General features: G+C 37.5%; 1 protein-coding gene across 1 annotated transcript in view; it reads left to right on the top strand.

Moving 5' to 3' along the window:
* Positions 1-22,309, top strand: part of LOC137192744 (glypican-6-like) — a 92,453-nt gene that overhangs the window by 5,256 nt on the left and 64,888 nt on the right. Inside the window, exon 2 of the mRNA XM_067603665.1 lies at positions 15,898-16,056. Coding sequence (XP_067459766.1) covers positions 15,898-16,056 — 159 coding nt within the window. The remainder of the gene's footprint in view (positions 1-15,897; positions 16,057-22,309) is intronic.

Raw genomic sequence — 22,309 nt, 5'->3', positions numbered from 1 at the left:
GTGTATGTTTCATTTGATTTATTATCAGCAGATGTTCACAGTAGTCCTGTTAGTTAATGTATATTCCCAATACAGTCCATTTAATTTGTTAAAATGCAATATAGAACTGGAATTGCCCATGATCGTCTCAATAGAGCAATGCAAATTAGCATTATTGAGTTATTTTACTCTACAAGTCTGGAAATGCAATGTTCCAGCTGCCAAAGGGGAGATATATTCAGATGTGAATATTGATGTGTTTGGGTATCTTTAGGAAGGAGGGAAACTCATGTCTTCAGGGTTACTTTTTTTTTTTTTTTTAACAGCAAAAGTACTTTCTGGATGATATTTCTAAACCTTAATCCTGTCTGTGGCCAAAGCTTTCTGTTTATTTTGTTTGTGGCCTTCAGCAAGATTTACATCCAACTTTCTGTTGCCCAAAACCATAGTTACTGAAATCTGAATACAGTCTACACATTCAACACAGACAGGATTTTAGCTGGCAGTTCGGCAGCTATTAACAATGTTTGTTTTGTTACATTACAGTGCATGTTATGTGTATTAGGCAATCATTATTTAGATATTTTTAGTTGACTTGCAATGTTTTAATGTGGTAACAAAGCTTGTTTCTTTACTTGCAAAGTGTAATTTGTGAATACATTAAGAAGGAAAACACAAATACTTGAAAGACAGACGGTGGGTTATTGAAGCTTAGCCAAATACAGTAAGCTTGATGTGCTTTGTTTATACCACTGATAAGCAGCTGTTGTCATATAGGATACTAAAGGAATGGTGCTGCTAACACAGCCATGAAGAATTAATGTTTGTCAAACTCATTTGAGATAAATCTAGTGTGAAAAATAAGGAAATGGATTGAAGTGATTCTCCTGAGACAGCATGGCACTAGCCGTTTAATGGTTTAGGAATCATTTGAAATGTGAAAGAATGAGTGCTCCTATTGTCGACAAGAGATTGAATAGATGTTATTTTGATCTAATAGTTCTTGTCAACAACTGTCCAATTAAATTCTAACCTGGAGCCACTGAGAACAAGCTTTTTCATTCCTCATTTTAGAAGCTGGCATAAACACACTTCCACTAGTTACTGATCATATTTTTTTTCTTTCTTCCTTTCTTTTTTGACCAGTAGTGGGACTATACAGAGTGCATATGCTGCATACTACATGCCTGATTTGTTACAAAAATAGAAACCTTCACCTCCTGTTGGTAGGTTACGTCTATGGTGCATCAGTAATGATGAAATAATCTCTTTCAACAAAATTGTATTGATACAGTGAAAATCATTCTGTTCCCATACTACCACTTTAAAGTAGCTCAAAATGGGATTATTCATTTCCTCAAATAGGAGTCTAAATAAATTGAGAGGTGTTATTTTGTCATATGTTTTTCTTGCCTGAAAATTCCACATAATGCCAACAGAGTTATGTTCTTCTGGATGTGTGAGATTATAAGATGTGTTGTTGTTCAGACATGTTTGGCACATATCTCTTACTTGATACCAAATACCATCTTGTCTGTTATGAAATATTTATATTTTCGGAATTGTTTACACAGTTTCCAGAAAGTGACAAATCTCCTTGTCTCTTTTCAAGCTGTCCACAAATGATCACTGACTTTCAGAAAACAATCTTCAGGATCTATGTGCTTTTGTTCATTGACACCAGGATCAGACTTTGGCTTTTGGCTGTGACGTAAAGCTGGTACTTTTTCCCCCCCTGACGCCTCATCTGCTTGTCAAAACCTAGCCATCGTGAAACAAAGCCCCCCTCGAATGCCTTGTTGCTGTCGTTGGATCTATCTTTAGCCACACGTCTGCCACTCCTGTCTTGTCGACAACGTCTGACTAGACATGATGTGCAACTGGAGAGGATGTTTGCACTTTACACTGCTCCTGAGGAAAGTTCAGTGTGGTGTGTCTCAGGAAGCCGCCGTGGGGAGCTTTGTGTTGTGTTGTGCAGCTCAGTTGTCTCCTCTCCTTCTCAGTAAAGTAGTTTGCTGACTAGAGGACACTTGCACTGTAACAAGCTATCAGGGCTAATAATGGCCAGTGTCTGTAAGCTAAGCTGTAAGTGCTTAAGTGAAAGGTAATGATCAGTGCAGGTCTCAGGGCCCTCCAGGTCTCCAAACAGCCACCAGCTTCTACCTGTAGTGCAGTCCCCTGCCACGCTCCACTTAGCAAGTTGACGCAGAAGAGAGTGGCTTGTCTGCTCACTTCTCATTCTCAGGGGCTTCTAAGCGTGCTGCCCACGTGGATCGAATATCCGCACTGGTCTTCTCATGCCTCCACAAGGATTTTTATTACATACTCCTCAATAAATATCAAAGCCAGACATAGTGCTACATATGCTGATTATGCGGTGCTTGTCATTCCTAAATGGGCTGCACATGGTGTTAGAGAAATCCATACATTAATCTTAGCCGTAATGATATTGGTGCACCTTGCAGCAGGATATAGCACATGAATATTCCATAGCTATTAATCTCTAGGTCAAACATATCATACTTTTTGTTGTATATTTATCTTCTTGGCAAAGACTTATACAGGGATAAATTCAGTCTTAGCCTCAATGTACAGTATAATGTAGGATTAAAACTACAGATTATTTTGATTGTAGATTATTCTTCTCTACTAAAACATTTGGACAATGAAATGTCAGATATTGGGGGAAAATGCCCATCAAAATTTTCCAGAGCTTAAGGTGACATATTCAAATTGCTCCAAAACCAACAAATAAGTCTGTTTATTATATGACAAAGAAAGGAGATAAATCTCCACATTTGATAAGCTGAAACCATAAAATATTTGTGCTGGAAAATAGACCAAAACAATTAATCAATTATCAAAATGGTTGCTTATTAATTCTCTGTAGATTGAGTAAATGATTAATCTAAAAATATGTTCAGCTCGAGTGGAATGCAATCACTTTTAATTTATGGTTATCTCCCCTGCACTAGAACACCTAGAAGTGTGTCTTTGAATCGAAAGGTATCAGCTGCAGCCTCAGACATTGTTTTATGTCAGATTTCAGTCAGTGAAGCCCAGTCTTGGGAAAGATCAATTTGAAAACGAAATATATTGTCTAAAAAACCTATTTCTCCACAACAGTTTCTTCAAAGCATCTTTAAAATAAATGTTCAGAAGTTGACAAAGGGCAGTTATGCATTTATATTTCTCCCCTGAAAGAGTTTTTTTAAAAGTACATTTAAAAAACATTTCCATATGAAACGCTAAACCGTTGAGTCAACACTTGGCTGTTTTATCATGCACACAGCCTTACACTTGGCATGTAGCAGTGGACTATCTTGACACATTAAAAAAAAAAAAAATACTGACATATTTGCTAGCAGTATGAAACTGTTCCAACATCTTTATTCCTGTCCTTTTTTTCCTTCACGCTGACTCTCCTGAGGATGAAGAATACCATCATACCATGTACTCTGCTGCTTTTATTGTAGACTGTTTTATGTCAGCGAGAATTCATTTCCTCTTGAACCTGTCCTCATTCAGCCAAGGACATAGACTCTTCTGTATTAGCATCCTACAGTTATTTAAAAAGCGAGCATGTCTTTCATTATGACTTCTGACATGACCCAAAATGCGATAGGAATAATGTCATTCAATTTTAATTGATGCAAGTTCTAACTTCAGGAAGAAACTTGGCTATTCTGTACACAAAACCCTCTAGAGACATTATTAAAAGTGTGAAGGAAAGACTTTGAGGAATACACAGATTTATGGAACCATACTGATGTTCATATCCATTGGAATGCATTCTCATGTACCTGAGGATATGACCTTATGTATATATATTAAAAAATGCAGTTTTCATGAAAAGGTTATCAGTCAGAGGACATGTTGTAGTGAAGCATAAGGGGTAAAAGAGAAAAAGTGAAAGCCTGTTACATTCAAACTACATACTGTACATTAAGTGCCTTGGTTGTATGAAAGCTTATGACATATGAGTGAATATGATGGGTGTTAGATAGAAGTGTGATGTACAGCAACTGCCTGCTAACCTCTTGATTTATTTTTAACAATTATATGAAAAGAGTGAACTAACCTCGTCTGTTTAGGATCAGATGTAATGAGATCCTAACAGTCTATTATTTCTAGATGTGATGCTCATGGATCCAGAAAATAATTAAATATTAATTTATTCATACAGTCTATCCACCCACTTACTTACTTGCTGTTAGACTAATACATTTATTCATTTGCAACAAATGCATTTGTTCATTTACTCATAGTTAGCCTTTCACTGCATATGTCTTGACATCACTATCAACCAGCATCATTAATCCATATCTTTGTAGCAAGATATTTGTCACTGAAAATATCCACTGAGAATCACTTGAGCCCAGCAGCTGGAGGCACTACAGATGTTTTATAAAAAATGTTTATATGATAACAGAAATGAGCAGCACTGTATTTTGGATGTGAATTGAGTGCAGTGTTTTGGGTGCAGGTCGGATTGGTTGATCCAACTTTCCATCTGGCAAGGGAAGGGGAATTGGATCAGGCTCGGATAGGCTTGGACAGCCTTTAGTTTGGGTTAGGCTAACTGAAACAAACCCAAGCAAATGTCAGCCGAGGCATTTCAGACCACAGCAAGCAAAGCAAAATTTAAAATATAAAATGGCTTTATCCCAATTATCTCCGTGCAGTTTTACCTGTTTTGAGACTTTGGATAATGGACTTTTGATAAAGTGACAATGCGCCTCGTGCAAGAACCACTCATACGGACAGATTTTTTGTGAAACTTATGAGTGATTGAAAATTGATTGATTTATGATTGAGAATATTCACCAATTTTCTCATACTTTTCTAGAAGGTAAGTGGTGACACAGAGGGATCTTCCTGATGAACTTTAGAGATAAACAGACAAAGCAAGAGTAATGCTTGAGGAGGATTTTCTACAACCTGGCAACCCAAAAGTTATTCTTATCAAAGGCTTATTTATGTACAATAAAGCATTAGCAGATGATTTAACCATTAATAAATCCATCAATTAATGCTTATCAACCTTTGTAAAAGGGTGACTTATTAGAAAGTGAATCCATATTGTCGAATTGTCTCTGGTCCTCTAATATGATATTGACTCTGCTAAATTTGTCTTGATTTTGTCTGCTGATACACGACAGCAGGACTTGGAGCTCTGCAGAGTGAAACTCTTTTTTTTTTACTCAATTGGTAACATTTTTGTGAATCAAACTTGCCCACAAAAGGAACGGAACAGGTGGCAATTTTAGGGGCGTTGATTATGCTAATGATTAAATTTCACATGCACGTACCTCCTTATGAACAGGTGGCTTACAACAGCCTGAAACGAGTGATTTACAACAACTTTGTGTGTTTAAAAGATGCTTGTTGAACTCTCGTACGAGGAAACCTCACAGAGGAAAGTAAGAGAAATTTAGCAGAAGAAAATGTTCCTGCATGAGGAACATTGTCTTTGTCGAAACATCTGCCAAAATAAAGACTATTTTGCGGTTGCCTTTTGGAGATGAAATGACATGACAGAGAAGAAGAAACTGCATTGACGCTAGGAATGTTGATCTCATTAGTACTGAGTATGGCTTCAAGTGTGAATCCATAAAAAGTTTGTCAGGGAGAAGCATGGGACACAGCAGATGGCAGAGCACATATGCTGCGGGTCTCTTTGGCCAGGTACACTGATGAATACCTCTGAAAGTAGGTCTACCTTGCTGGTATGCACAGGAAGTCGGACACTTTATTCTCCAAGCTGCTCCAAGGTTGAGTAGTGTCATATTAATTTGTGAAAGATGTACTGGTTATAATGTCTTCATATAGACTGGAAAAACAGACAGAGAATATTACAGATCTAAGTATTTCTTAAGTCATGTAGGCAGCAGGCAAGTATAAAAATTTGCTAAGAGGCTTTTTTTCCATGAGCTTTTAGCACAGGCACACTTGAGCCAAAACAGTTACCAAGATGTCTTGTGCAGTCAAGCACACCTTCCTACAGTTTTGAGTGTGTTAGCTACACAATGGACTTTTTGTAAAGTCGGGATGAGCTGATGTGTAAGCACTGAAAGTTGTTAAAATGGCAGTTCAAGTGTTAAGTACTGAAATAAGCTGGAGTGTGCTGGCAGGAAGTGAAGTATAAGTGAAATTGTGATTAGAGGAAAAAATGACTGTTGAATGTAAACAATGAAAGCAGCTGGGTTAAATATAACCACTGAAGTGAGCTGCAGTGCATGAAAAGGAGTTTGTGTCCATTGGATGGTATTAGCTGAGAGGAGATGATGAAGTATCAAAGCACTGAGAGTGAGTTAAAATTTAAGGGACAGTATAAAAATTACAGGAGTGGGGAATCTTGGGGCATTTTCAACCAAACATAAAAACAAGATGAAAATACAGCCACCCTTTTTTCTTTTTTTTTTTTACCACCAAATAGCCTAAAAATAAATATGAATTAGATCAGAGCAGGGGTGTTATTAAATCATGTGTTGTTTTTAATGTTAATGTTCGCACCAAACCAAGTTGGTGAACTACGTAGAACTATAGTTGAGTGAGACGTATTAACATTATATTGCATTTAATAGCAATATTGAACAAGAAAATGTTAGTGAAAAGACTTGGAACTCAGGGTTAATGTTAACTAGTTAGCTAGACAGCGCCACTGATTATTTAATGTCAGGAAAGAAACCTCACAAACATGTAAAAAAAACTGTCATGTGATGATTTTACTTCAAAGAACATGAACATGATAAGTATTTGGCAATTGCATCATAGCTATTATTGCCCTCCCTCTTTAATTTGTCCCGTTTCAGTTGCTTTACCTGTGTGCTTCTGCAAGACTGATCATGACAACCATATGGCACTGATGCTCTATATTGTTGTAAACTTTTTATTCAGCATCAAAAAAGTGGGAATATTTACATACAAAATGTTGTTGTGTTGGTAATTTGGGCTGGCTGAGGTGCAGGGCTGCGTCACCTGAGAGAAGACAGCTAAATATGTTTTGATTTGAATTCAACTTTGATCTGGTATTTAGAGTGGATAATCACAACATGATATGTTTGGTAGCTGTAAAATTAGTTTTTAAATCGTAATTTGCTACATTTGTTATTGTGGAATAGAAAGGGGGAACAGGGAAACTTGCAGTTTCGATATTAACACAGAATAAGACAACTCTTTCTTAGTGACACGGAACTAACATTAGTGCCTGACATTTAAAAAAATGAACATGAAACATATAAACATCAGTAAGTATATCTAAGACAGAAACAGAAATACAAATTCTGCTCTGTTTGTATCATTGCACAAACAAATCCCCTCAGCTTGCTGCCAGCAGGCCAACATGGAGAAGCATTACATTTGAAAACTACTTAACCCTGGTGAACGATGGGGAAAGGGTCACCATTGTTTAGAACATAAGAAATCCTGAACTTAGGGTGTTTGTAGTCCATGGGGAAAAGAAAAAAAATATTGCTAAAATACCACTATTAAATGGCACGTCTACATAGTAAAATGTGAGCACATCTCAGCAGAAAGAAGGTAGAATTTAAATATCTTTAGAGCTTCACTAGCAGTGACAATAAGCCAGCTGATTTGACTGACAGTACATTTGATTACAGACATGAGAGTTACATGAAGTAATTGCAACCTATGATGGCAGCTTGTATAAGTGATAGTAAATGACTGAGTGCATGCATAAACCTCTGTCATTAAAACTCTTTACATTTTTCATAGTGCTGGTGCATAGTAAACATTGGTGAAATCTGAAATCTGTTACTTGTTTTGCTGTCATTAAAATGTTAATGTGAGAGGGACCGCCTGCTCTATATGCATGTTAAACATGTGCTGTGCTGTGGCTAGATGGAAACTTAAGTTATGCATCTTCCCATTAGCCCTGGACAAATAGACGACAGGGAGTGGGTTAGTACAGCAAGGTTAGACTGGGACAAGTCTCTTTGTTTCACCCTCACGGTCCTCTTAATACTAAATGACTTGCCAAAGGCCAGTTTTTATACAAGGCTAATAGTAAGAAATAATTCTCCCTTAGCTGCTAAAGTGTGGCTTGTTCAAGATCATAGACAGCTTCAGGTGGAAATCATACTTGCCACCATAGCAGCCAAAAGAAAGCAAAACCCCCATCTGCATAAGACTTGGCTCAGTCAGCACAGATTCATGGAGTAAATAAACAAGGAAGGCTCTCCCAAAGCTGTGCTGAGACATTTTACTTGAAGAACTATTTTTGTTTTCACAAGTGTTTCCAAAAACCCATTGCAGCTCCCATGGACCACACTCATATCGTTCTATTTTTCAGTGGAAAATATGGGACATGGGGTGAAAACCTGTTAAAGGCTTAAAGCTAAAAACTTCATCATAGGAAATATTTTTAAACCTACATGCCGTTATACCACCCTCAAAAAGCTCACCATTTTATGATGTGTCTCTACATGTCTACATGTCTGTGTGTGTGTGTGTGTGTGAGTGTGAGAGAGTGAAAGACAGGAGAGAAGGACAGACAGAGAGAGAGAGAGAGCATTATTCTGACAATTTGTCATGCCAACAAGCTGTTTAATGCCTTACCTCTTCCCGAAGCTACAGCTACAGCAACACAACAGTAGATTATGTGTCTGTGTTGTACTTGTATACTTGAATGGTAGGAAATACAGAACTATGTCACTGCCAATTAACAGTTTATTAGGAGAAACTCGCTGAGTTCCATAGAAATGGCAGCAACGGAACTATATTCAGCTGATAATGAGGACACCACTGACTCAAATCTCCAACCGTAGGAAAAAAGGATGTGTTATATGTGAAAGGGAGTGTTATGAAGGCAGAAATGAAAGCGAGCTGATGTGTAAGCACTGGAAGTTGTTAAAATGGCAGTTCAAGTGCTGAAATAAGCTGCTGTGCTGACAGGAAATGAAGTGTAAGTGAAATTGTGATTAGAGAAAAAAAAATTGACTGTTGAATGTAAATAATGAAAGCAGCTAGGATAAATATAACCACTAAAGTGAGCTGCAGTGCACAAAAAGGAGTTTGTGTCCATTGGATTGTGTTAGCTGAGAGGAGATGAAGTACTAGTCTAAGCCATAGACTGTAAAAAAATAATGGATGCAGCCACCATGATGTCACCCATTGGATTGTGGACTATTGTTTTGAAGCCTCAGCATCTTGTTTTTTTGGAGCCAGAAGTGATGAGAAGTGACCATATTTGGATGAGAGCGTGGAGCTTGGGAGGAGATCCCCAGGGTCCAACCACAGCACCTCATGCACCGCTGTGGTAGCAACTTGTCAATCACAAGGTAGCCGCGCCCTAAAGCAGACTGTGCTTTATCGTCTATTTTACTCTAAATGGGACCATAAAATACTAAATGAACATCATGCTGTAGTGAAGAAGACTTGAAACTAGCGATTGAGACCATAAACTCATTAGGAAAGTGTTTACTGAGGTAAGGGAAGGCAAGTTTATTTGTATAGCACATTTCACCAACAAGGCAATTCAAAGTGCTTTACATAGAGCATAAAAGGCATCAAGACAGAATATAAAAGCAACATGAGGCAATGTGAAAAGACATTTAAATACAATTAAAAAGTGTTAAATTTGAACATAAAAAGTGGTAATAAATCAAGTGAGAAGTAGGGTCATTTTGTCATAGACTTCCATATAATCGGACCTATTTTTACAACCAGTGAAGTCGCTCCCGCTGGCCATTAGAGAGAATGCAGGTTTAAGGCACATCCGCATTGGCTTCACTTTTCAGACCTGGAACTACCTGCTTGGTAGGCATTGAGATATACGCACTTACACACTGAGAGTGAGTTAAACCTTAACAGAACATATGAAAATTACTGGAGTGGGCAATCTTAGGGCCTTTTCTCTAGAATTTGTTTGCTCTGATGTTAATATTGATGTTAATATTAATACCAAGTGGTTACCAATAATTATCTACTTTGACTTCTATGTTTATGATCAAATCAAAAACTGTGTAAACTAAAAACTAATGACACTTATTCACACTAATTTAATAGCAATATTGAACAAGAAAATGTAAGCAAAAAGGCTTTGAACACAGGAGTAATGTTACCTGGTTAGTTAACCAGCACTGTTGATTATTTAATATTAGGTAAACAAAAGCTCACAAACATGTAGCTACTGTTTTTACTTACTCTATAACTCTTGACTCCTTATGTGCTTCTCCTGCTTTGTAGGTAGCATTTAAGTGCGGCAAATTTGTTTTGACAAAAACAATAATTTAGCTACCAATAAGGTATCATATACACACGTAGATACCTCATTGTGTCAATGTTAATATTGATATATTATATATATGATTGGAACGGGGTAGTCACCTCTCAGAATGTGTACTTACAGCTATCATAACAGAGACTCAATATGTTCTTTTTAATTGTATACTTGACAATATTCACAATGCTGTTTTTTATATCTATACTTCCACACACACTCTACTGACATTTCTCACACTACTTACAAAAATTATGCTGCATGTTTGTGTATGAGAGAGATGAAGAGCTTAGTCAATGTAGAAATACTGTTTATTCATTGAGTCTTTGAGGGACATCAGCAGATAGGTGCTTGGGCACTGGTGGTTGCTCCTATGTGTGCATGTGGCTGTATCCAGGTTTGTCGTCAATATGGAAACTACAAGTTCTCACTCAAAAATTCACAATATCAAAGTTCTGCTACAATAATAACCTTGGAACAACACTACTTAGCATAGCTGTTTTCTTAAAATGCCACTCTGTAGTTGCAGAGTATGGACTTGGCTGCTCGCAATCAAAGGTATGAGGCTAAAGTGATGGTTGTCACTGCCATCCTGAGTTTCCACAATATGTTCACCAAGATCAAACACATCTTCCAAGGTGACAACCGCATATTAAATTCATCATGTCTGTGACAGTAAAATGTTATAAAATAACCAATCCGCCTCTGAAATGTTCCTCGTTCCTTTCTTTTGGTATTTCTCTCAGTAGCACATCCAAACGCAGCATTAAAATCTGGCAATCAGGCAGATCCATGCTGCAATATGGTGACGGTTGAGGCCCGTCCCACAGACCAGATGTGTGTCTATCTATGGTAAGGTATAAAGACAACAAGTTCACACTAATGTTAATTACTTGTGGGTTATAGTTATCTAAAGTCACTTTAAATAGGGAAAATCTGAAGCTTTAAGTGATTTATAAATTCATTCAAGTCTCCTGTTTTATGATGCCTCTGGATCAGAGATTGTTAGCCTGATGTGTATGAGATCAGATGTCTGACTGTCCATCATAATCAAAGCAATAACATGATGCTAAGTCCCGCGGCCATGCATATTGAAGACATTTCCTCCAGACAGCTGTTAACACCCGTTAACACCATCTGTAAATTAAAATAAAAGCTGCAGCATGCGCTCTCGCTCAGTAGATCAGCAAACTCTTTTATGCACAGCCGAGTTGGCTTTTTATGTCTGGTGACATAAAGAGTTGTTATCACTGTAGCTGAATGAGGGAAAGAGGCAAACACACCCTCACAATATTGTGTCCCTAGAAAATAGAAAATAAATTATATCAGATTATATTGTAGCATGTATGAGTTCAGATATTTAAATAAACCAATTACAGGATGCCTGAATTGCATAACTAGGCGTGTTGGAGACAACCTTGATAAAAAATTAATGAAATTTAAACAGAACATTAAAAAAAGATTAAATAGGGAGCAGTATATTAAGGGGCAATATGAATATGATTTTCTCCCTTTGTCATAACACATACTATTCCAGTGTCTCTTATAGTGCAATTGACAGTCAAATTTGAATCAGTACAAGCTGGCAACTGACCCACAGCCTCATATCAGATAAAAAAGAAAAACAGCACAATACCCAAGGAATCTACCATGAAGCTTCCTAAAATAACATTGATCTCAGTCTGAAACAACATTTTTTTTTTTTAACTGATCAAGACTCTGATCTATGAGAATCCTACTGATTAGCATTCATTTACACAGCCCACACAAGTGCTGTTGTTGATGGCTGGGATGTTCCAGATGTGTCCCAAACGATACATGGATACAGCAAGTTCACGCAGCTGGAGATGTTGTTTTGAAGACTTAAAAAATAGTTAATTGATTCATTTCAAGCTCCATGAATTGAGCAATGGATTGACTCCAAATAAGTGCATGTTCATCATATAGATAGAACATATCACCAGTGCAACATTATGGCTCACTGATGTGTTTTTAATAGTTTAATAGTTTTTGGACAACAATGGAGGTCTACGACTGAAAGGAATATGCAAAATCTGGCTATTGCTCCTCAGGCACTACTTGTTAGTAGAATTAATTTATTGTTGATTTCAGTCTTTTCATGCCACAGACAATAAAAACTATAAATAAAATAAGTTATTTTGCTATTAACCTTTATATTACACTACAGCCATCTAATGTGGCTGATGCAAAAGTCTGTTTTTCTTTGCTGTGAAAGAACTGTCTCCGTGCTGTCTGTTGCTGTTGTGTGGTCTGCGCTCTAGCAGATAGATTATCTGTGAGGCCACAGTGCTGTTTTAACTTTGGCTAGGAAGGTCATGGCACTTTGCTGAGTGGTGAAGTCCCTTGAAAGCTCCTTCCCATATGTTGATGTACGACAGGCTTATTTTTAAGTGATGTTTTGCTCTGTTGAGACTGCTGGAGCACACAGTAGGGTTGTTGTGTCAAGATGGATTTTCTCTCTCCCTCTCCTTGACATATCTGATGAAAAAAGGCTGCACTCAAAACTTGTAGCCCGAGAGACTTGCCACTAACATCCATCCTACCAGGTCTTGTTTAGAGACATAATGTAATAACAAGGAAATTCCTAAATCAATTATTTTTATAACTTTATTTTTAAATAAAGTTAGTGGTGATTTGAAATATTTCAGCTGCTTTCCAGTCAGAGCAGGTCTGATTGGTTGAGGAAGAGTGCAAAGAAAGAGGGGCTTATTGTGAGCTTATTGGGGGTCCTTATTCAACAAATGTCCATTCTCTGATGATGACCGTGAGATGTGTTTGAAAGCTCCAAAAAGGCTGATAAGGGGACTATGAGTTAAGATTATTTTGTCACACACTGTAGTTACCATTCTGTATGTATTTTCTGATCTATTCTCTGACCAGGTAGCACACGCTTGTCCATTGTCTGAGGTCAGTCTGCATTTGCAAATGCTGACCCTCTTTGGTGCTGATATTCACTATAAGGTGAACAAAAGCAGCTGCAGCATTCTTTGACAGCCATAGTAGTAGCAACTGGATGAAGTTATTATAAATAGTGCTATTTTCTGTCGTGCTTTGTCCAGAGAAACCACCTGGACACCTGCATGCTTTCTATATTTTCCTCTTTGGTCATTTTTGGGACAAAGCTGCTGACTGGGATGTTAACATGGGTGTCCTGGGTGCAGTTTGGTCACAACATATCACATGAAATCTGAGCGGTGAAGTCTACACTTTTAAAATGTTACCTCATGTCACCATTTGTAGACACCAATATGCAAGACTATTTTCTGCTCATACCGTAATGTTGCTCCCTCAGTGTGATGATGACTCGGTGAAACCTATTTCTTTTTCCGATGCTGTGCAATCTATCTGTTGCATGCGGTGAGAATTTTACAGCTGCCATCTGCTCACAGCTGCTTGCCTGATTGGAGGCTCATACTCATTGTAGACAATGTACAGCACTGAGGAGAAGGAGAAAAGAGGGGAGCTGAAATCTGGTTTTAGTGTGCCTTATAAGGGGACGAGAAATCAGAGTGTTATGTGTGTGCAGGAGACACAGTTGAACAATAGGGAAATGTAATCCAATTACAGTTGCGGATTTTAATTCCACTTGTAAAGAGAACTTCGGGGTCTTGTTGAAATGCACCAAAACTATCAGCAACACACATGCACGTTGCACACTACATGACATCCTCTCTAGAAATGATTTCTCTAAGTCTTACGGGTTTGTTTTGAGAAGTCGTGTCAGTTTCTGTTCACGGTTAGGCTGAATTTCAGTAGCTGATCTCTTTCATCATGTTTATCAGCGGTTGATCATTTTATCATATGATTGTATTTCCATTTGATTTCCTGTTGTGTTCACCCTCCCGCAGTGATATTGGCTTTTAGACTGTGAAATGAAGAAATTAATGCTGTTATAGACTGAGTCTGCATTATCTGTGGCTCTTTTTAAAATGGCTGCTTGGGAAAATGGAATGATGTAGATCATTAACTTTTGATTCACTCCAGTATTTCCCCAATGTCATCAATTATGTAATGAGTGAGAATATTTTAAAGGAATGTATTATCTGTTCTCCCCACTGATTCAGCTTTGATAACCCCTAGTCAATGAGACTCCTTATTGTCAGACCAAATGGAAAAACACCACTATTGTTCCTCTTCTGCACGAAATCATGTTTTCTTAAAAAAAAAAAAAAGCTCATTGTCTGTACAGTGGAATTACAGTGAAGATTCAGATCTCATTCCATGTGGGGATAAATGGTCCCTGACTGGAGCTCCATGTTGGACAGCTGACACTTTGAATGTCAGTTGCTTAATGAGCTGCAGTTAGAAGAAATCAAAGTTATGTAGAATAGGACTAAATAATCAGTAGCTTTAAAAAAATTGATAGTTTACTGATTTTAACCATTTTAAACACAGACTGTGTTTTAAGGTGTTCAAATCAGTTTATTATTCAAGCATATTGAAATCATGTTATCAGTTTTGTGTAGTATTGTCATGACAACTTACTACATAATTTTTAATGATACTACTGTATGTGCACAGTTCATCTCAAAATGGTTGTTAAAAGATACAATATTTGTTTGCTATTTCATTACCAGCTGTTAATATTTTTCAAGGGACACTAAATTTTGCACTACGTTTTTGATTTCACTGTATATTTAAGCAGTTTGAATATGTATATGGTAATAGTTACAGCTGTTTTAAATGCTGTGCTGTTCATTTAGACCTGAGGCTGAGATTTTGGAAGTGCAGTCCCACACACCTTTCTTGCAACATAGAAGGCTATATGGGAGAACATAGCTAATGTAATCAGCTCAAATGATTATGGGACTAAAACACAACCTTCCTTTAAGCACCCTTCTTACTGGAGTGAGAGCTTGATTGGGATTTTTGTGTAACTGCATTTCCTGTGAACTTCCATAACAGTCAGAGCTTTGAGGTGAATGCTAACATACTACAATGCTCACAATGACCATGCTAACATGTTGATGTTTAGCAGTTTAGCATGTTCACCATTTTAGTTTTGCACCTTAGCATGCTATATTTTGCTAATTGGTACAACCATGGATGTATAAAGAGAACTGGAAACAGCGTCGGAGGCAGGGCCTCATTCCTAAGTTGCCACTTCCCGTTGTAAAGAAATGACCCAGATGAAAACATACTGCTCATGCTCTATGAGCCGCATGCACCCATAGAGCATGCTCAGTAGAGACTTCTGCCGGCTGAGACGTCTAACTTCCAGTTTAGCCCTCCAGCTAACTTGTATTGGGATAAAACAATTCAATCTTGCATCTTTTCAAGACTTTCTAAATGTGATCGGACCGAATGGATCAAATTCTAATAAAAAGAGTCATTTCGTGGGGGTTGTTACGCTCACAAAAAATTTACAGACATCTCATTCACAATGTAAGTCTATGGGACTTACATTGGGCCAGTGTGCATCACGTGACATTGTAACGCACAGTTTGGTCGCAATGTAAAATTTGCTTCAAAGCCCAGCACTATTCCTGTATCTAGTTATCTTTATACATCCATGTAGTGGTGACCATGAATGTCTGAATAAAATTTCATGGCCACTAGTTGCAAGATAATTTGTGTGAGAATGGTGGACCATGGTCAGTGTCATTTTTTATTTATGAATACTGTACAAAAACTTTTTTTGGTCTGTTTTACAGGTGAACATCTTCGTGTATGTCCTCAGGGAACCACATGTTGCACCCAAGAAATGGAAGACGGATTTGGCCAACAGAGTAAACAGGACTTTGGGAATCTGGTTGATGAAATGAGTCATGAATTAAGAAGCACCTTTGTTTCCAGACATCAGAGGTTTGATGGTAAGTCTTTGTTGCTGAATGCACAATGCTGATTTAACCCATAAGAACCCATGGTGACACAGGTGTCACCAACCCTTTCAATGTTCTGGAAAATTCCTTACACAGCTTTATCCTTGATTTTAACTCATGAAGTCCCTAAGTGACATCTACTGAACATCCTGGTGCAGTCATGTGACAATGTGTGAATCTGTGTACCCATGACATCACTTCAAAAATGGCAGTGTGGCTGGTCAGCAAATGTGACATAACTAGCTAATTTTAAAAAGCTTGTTTTTTGTTACTAAAGGTAGGTTTCAACGCATTTAACAATTCTGATTCTTTAATAAGATGTCCTGTATTACATTTAATCTGTTCTGACCACATTTCTTGAACAAATTGATATAAAACAAGTTAGGGAAATATCGTTATGACATATATGTTACATTACAGATCTTTGACACTGAAGGTAGAATTTCAAAAAAAAATTCAGAAATGTGTTCCTTGTGGTCCATTTGGTCTGTTTTATATTCCCCATAATTTTCCTTTAAGGAGAAATGGGTTAATTTCTCTGTTTTGTCTTTTTAAAAACTTTTTATAATGGTCAGTCAGTGTAGAACAAAATGCTGCACAAACGAAAATCAAAGAATTGAAACTGTATGTGTTAATTTGAAAGGGTTCACTGTTTGTAGCTCTGTAGCTGTCCTCCCTCAAGAGGAGACGAGATGTGAAAATCTCATTAATATGCTTTCGAGTTGAGAACCCTCTTGTTGGATTAGACAAACATGGCTTCTTGCACAGCAGATTGACAGCTTGAACAGCAGCACAGAGCCAAACTCTGCATTATTAAGGTTGTTTGGTGGTCTTGTGCTGTGTGTGATCTTGTCTTAGCCCGATAGTGACTGTCTTGACCACCACACATCCACTGAGACTCTGCTAAGGGAGGGGATGCGCTCATTACTGAACCCAGTCTCACTCTGCCTCTCTACCTCACCCACTTATGGAGTCAGCTCCTTCTAGTTAGCATTTAATGAGATATAATAATCCCTCCAGCTCCCTATGGGATGACTATCATGTCATATTTCGAAACTGAAAAAAAAAAAGCTTCGAAAGGTTGAAACTCAGTGTTTGAAAGCTTGAAATCTAATAAAAAGGTTTTGTAAGATTGAAACCAAATTTTGAAGGCTTGCATAATGTTTTGATACGCTGAAAAAAATGATCAAATCTCTGCAAGCATTATTTTGTATTTTACTTTTCCTTCTTCACAACTGCAGCACTCTTTACAGTGTTTCTCCCACACATTTTCAGAATTTCAGATTTGTCTTTTCTCCCGGTGTATTAGTTTGTTTTCCAGGTTTGAAACCTTGTAAACAGTGATCTGAAAACTGGTGCATATGTCGGGAAAAAAAGCTTTGAAACGTTTAATCTTGAGTTTCGAAAGTGTGAATCTTTATTTTGAAGCTTTTGTGGAAGTACATTTGCACTCCTATTGTATACTGTTCTTTCAGAGCTGAGTTTATAACACCCACTTTCCAGAAATCTGCCCACAAAGTTGCGAGTCATGTGATTTGTGGCAGCGTCAAAAAAACCAAAAACGCTGGGATCCTGGAGTCAGGGGCATTTGCGCACTGTTTGCTCCCTGCTGAAGTACAGTCCAATCACATGTCACATTTACCTGCTTAGGTGGGATTGACAGATTGCTCTGCCAATGACTGACATGAACAAGATCCACATACAGGATGCATGGTTTTCTGTGGCTGTCCTCGAGCAGTGCCTTTTTTATTAGAGTTCAAGTTTTCAAACACCGAGTTCCAACCTTTCGAAGCTTCTCTTTTCAATTTCAAAATATGACATGATATAACTCTCAACATTAGATGTGTTGCACAGTGGTGAAGGGTGGTGGAGCTGAAAATTCTCAAACATAGCGAACTGTCTTTAAATGAGTTATCACTCAAAAACCTTTTAGATTATCTGAATCATAATTCTCTCAGTGAATGGCAGGACAAAAACTTCCCTCTTCTGTAAAAGAAATAATAATAGAGTATTTTATGCCCACCATGTTGTCATCTGCAAGTACTGTAGCAGCGCTGGTGATTGAAGTTTACAAATGATATTATTAAACCCATTAAGGAATCATATTTAGTATGATTAATACATAATCTTGTTCTCTTGCGGCATGTTATATATGTACAGTTGCATAAAAACAAGCATGCTTTAATTTAGGATTACATGCACATAAACATAAATCTGTTTATGTTATGTGTGATTTGCAAATAATATAGCTGCCAACATTTTTCTGCTCTTTATTATAAATTACATGTATAGAGCATTTTGCACATGCACACTGAGGTGGCTTAGCCTGAGTCTGATTTGACAGCCCCTCACCTCACAAGATACCATCTTACTTTTCTTGATTTTTTTCTTTTTTATTCATGCCTAACACCAACACAGTGCAAAATCATAAAACATGCATAAGACAGACAACATTAAACAACCACGTGTGAACAATACAACAACATTAACATTGAAACAAGAAGAATATAGCATCAAAGAGAAAACAAGAGATAAGTTCTGTAGGCAGATGATAGGATATGATAACAAGGTGGGTCCAGGGGTATGACGCACAGCATGTAAGAACTGTTTTTTTTTCCCTTTTCTTCCCCATTCTCCTTCTTCTCCCCTTCCTTTTTCCTTTGTTCTCCCTTTCTTTCTTCCCTTTTTAACCAATAGCAAATCACATAATGAGGGTGCAGGTAGAGGTAATGATGACAATGACAATAGTGCTAAGAAATAGAGATAGTGATAAATATTACCTGCCTATAGTTGTTCTATGGCTAACAATAACAATAACTACTACTACTGTACAATAATAGAAGGCCACCTTACACCTTCTCACCATTGAGAGCTTGTTGTATAATCTGTTAACATACTTTAAATTTAAAGTCAGATATATTAAATTAGCATAATTGAGTAGCAACATTCCCAATGATTCTGTCAATGAAAGTATTTGATTAACTGAACCAAGATTAGAATTACTCATTTGGATTAGATTTAACCCAAAAGTAGCTCTAATCTTGGTTCAAAAGTAGGAGGTTGAATCTTAGATTTTCACTGGGCTACCGAATACTCCATGTCAACAACTGAATAATGTTTAAGTGATTAATAGCGCAATGTAATACTCAGCAGTCAATGTCTTGTCTTTCTGTGCCCATTCTTTTCAAACTATTCAACATATTGTATGAAACAAATATTATTGAGTTACAGCATTGCCCAGAAACTCAATGCCACAATGCCTGGGTAATGCCTGTCTATCTGTTTTTTTTTCCAGGAATATAGTACACTTCTTTAGCCGCCCACATGTGATTCCTGGAAGTGTCCATAAATAAATAAGTGTTATTTTGATCAGCTGCTGTCAGGATAGTGAATGTCATAAGGAGGACTCCAGTAAGGGTGGAAGTGGGGCTTGTCCAGCAGCACTTAGATGCATGACTCCAGGCTCTCCTCTTGGGATTTGCTGCCACTCTCCATTATTTCATCAGCGACGAACCAGATGCCATATGCAGGTTTCAACTCTGCAGCCTTTTGCTGTACAGAGACTTTGTGGCTGTTGAGGGTCTCTATTGACCACCCGTTCGGGAAATATTGATTGCTAGATTTGAATTTCCCCCTTATCTTTATATGTCAATTATTGAACCAGAGCGTTAAAAATTGTCATTATTAGTTTTGAGCAGACATAAACCAACCAGTGTCAGAAAATATGACATATATGAAGTATTTTCATGCATTTTTTCTGACTCCATGTTCCAGTATTAAATGGTATTTTCTCTTCATGAAGCAGTATTACCAAATTAATTTTCTTGGCCTTGATACTTAAGGAGCACTCTTCATGCAATGGTGAAAGATACCAGTCTGGAGTTTACTACTGACAATATGCCATCTGTTAAAAAATTAAAAACAGATTTGAAAAAAGGATGCTGTAAGTGGATCAAGGGGGCTGGTGGAGGATTTAAGTTCTCTGCAGTTGATCTCATGCTCTTCAAAGCTTGTCTAACAAATAAATACAAAGTATCAAACGATGCTGCGGCCTGTTCAAAGATCTGTAGATAATTTTTAAAAGTCACGCTTTTTAAAAGTTTTTATAACTTTATTTTATATCATGTGGTATTTCAGACAAACTACTCTTGAAGTAAATGATAATAAATAATATATAAAGTTGCAAGAAATCTATGAGGCTGTGTTCACATCTATTTTTATTTGACTATATCTGAGTAATGGCAGCACAGCAGAAACTTGGCTGAGCTTCAAATAACATGATTAAATACTAACATAATATTGACAGCTTAGTAATTAATTACTGTTTTCCATAAATCTGTTTATATGTTGCAAGCATATCTTTACTGGTGTCACTGACTGCCATAGATCAAGGAATCTGTTCAGCTGGACGTCTTCTACTCGTTGACATCAGACAAACACCGTGGCTCCTTGTAGTTCACTCTGAATACAACACAGAAAAGACTTTAGTGATCAGTTCACTGAAGGTTTTAGGTCCTAAATACATACAGCTATAGGCAAATCTAAAGTATCCCACTGCAGTAGGTATAAAGTGGTGAAGGTTGTATACATTAACCTAAAAAGTAAAATTCATGTAACCATCTATTTTTTCCAGTACCAGACAGCTGATGTGCTTATTGCCTGTAAAGTTAAACTGCCATAGCATGCAGTCAGTAAGGATTAGTCTGGTGCAGCTTACTAAAATATAGTTAAACATGCAAGCTGTAGTTTATCTTGGCATCTCTGTCACTAACGTAAGCCGTTTTCTCATATGAACTCGGGAAAATGTCCAGAGAATCAGGTCCGGACATTGTTTCCCTTTCAGACATCTAGCACACAGCAGGAGATTGTCCATGTAAGACGTGTTCACACCTATTGGAAATACTCCGTTTAGGTGAGGGGTGGTGCCTGGGTAGAGCGAGCAGGATGCAGGACATGATACAAAAAGTAACTGGGCTTACGTAGCCGGTTCATAATTTCCTCTTAACCGAGTCTCTTGCCGTTCCTTGAATTTGTCTGACGATTTTGGGTGTCGGCCCTTACCAACAGAAGATCCCAAATCTTGTTGTCTCTCCAGTTAGACATTTTCGTTTGCATCTTCATGTAAATGACCCTTCTTCTTCACTCTCAGATATTTGTATTCTTCCTGTTTCACGCCAGTCGCATGATAGAAATGTAATCAACACACCCACTTGCTCGTTGTGAATTCTCCAGAGAATGACAGGGTAAAGTCCATTTAATGTCCAGGTTCAACTGATTCGCACATTTGCGTTCTCACATACAGCTCCTCCGCATAATGTTCGGATAACTTCAAGGTTGCAGTGCATGTGTGAAATGTACAGCCTATTTGTTTCCTGCAGGCTCTAATGTTACTGTAACTCACATACACGTTTGTTTACAGAGATATTCTCTAAATGCTAGTGCTAGCTAACTCCTAACAGTAAAATACAAATGAGGATCACCCACAGGCATTGTAATAATATTAGCAACAAACAGAATATTTCATTTATGATATCAGCGTTCTGATCCTGCTGCAGTAACATTGGTCTCTAACTCTAAGGGGTAAAAAAGACATCACAGGGCGGGACACTTAGCTACCATCAGTGTAGGAAATTAAAAAAAATTTGAGGGGCAACTTTTTCCCCCACTGTCTAAAAAATTGGGGCATTTACTAAATTTTGGGGGCAAAAATAGTAATTAGTGCATAAAGTTGCTGTTTTTAATGTGAAATGAGTGCAGATTCAAATCAATACAGTAATCATCACCTTGTGTAACCAAAACCTCCTCAGTAAACACCGTCTCATTTGTAATAATTGTCTTCATGTTCTAACTACAATGATAAGCACATGAAAAGCAAATTAATGCATCAATTTCCTTTCAACAACTTTTCAACAAGATTTTATTTGGGAAGAACCTTCAGTATAAAAAACTAGATGACAGTATAACATAATGATCTTGAGATCATGACGATATTTAATTGGTTTGATCTAATTAAATTGACCAAAAGTTCTTGTTGGGGGGGATAATGTCATATTCAGACCTCCTACAAGTCAAAGCCAGTCTACCGTTGTCATTGTGGGTCTAATGCGTTGTATGCCATAGTTTTACAATATTACAGACTAGTAGCTACAAGTGCTGTCAAGAGAGCCTAAACGAGTGTAATATTCTAATATTCTAGATTTGGGAATAAAAGCTCATTTCACTCGATGCACTGAGCCCATTAATG

The sequence above is a fragment of the Thunnus thynnus genome, chromosome 11, assembly GCF_963924715.1.
Source record: "Thunnus thynnus chromosome 11, fThuThy2.1, whole genome shotgun sequence".
Classification (NCBI taxonomy): Eukaryota; Metazoa; Chordata; class Actinopteri; order Scombriformes; family Scombridae; genus Thunnus; species Thunnus thynnus.
This window is presented reverse-complemented; position numbering and strand designations above follow the sequence as displayed.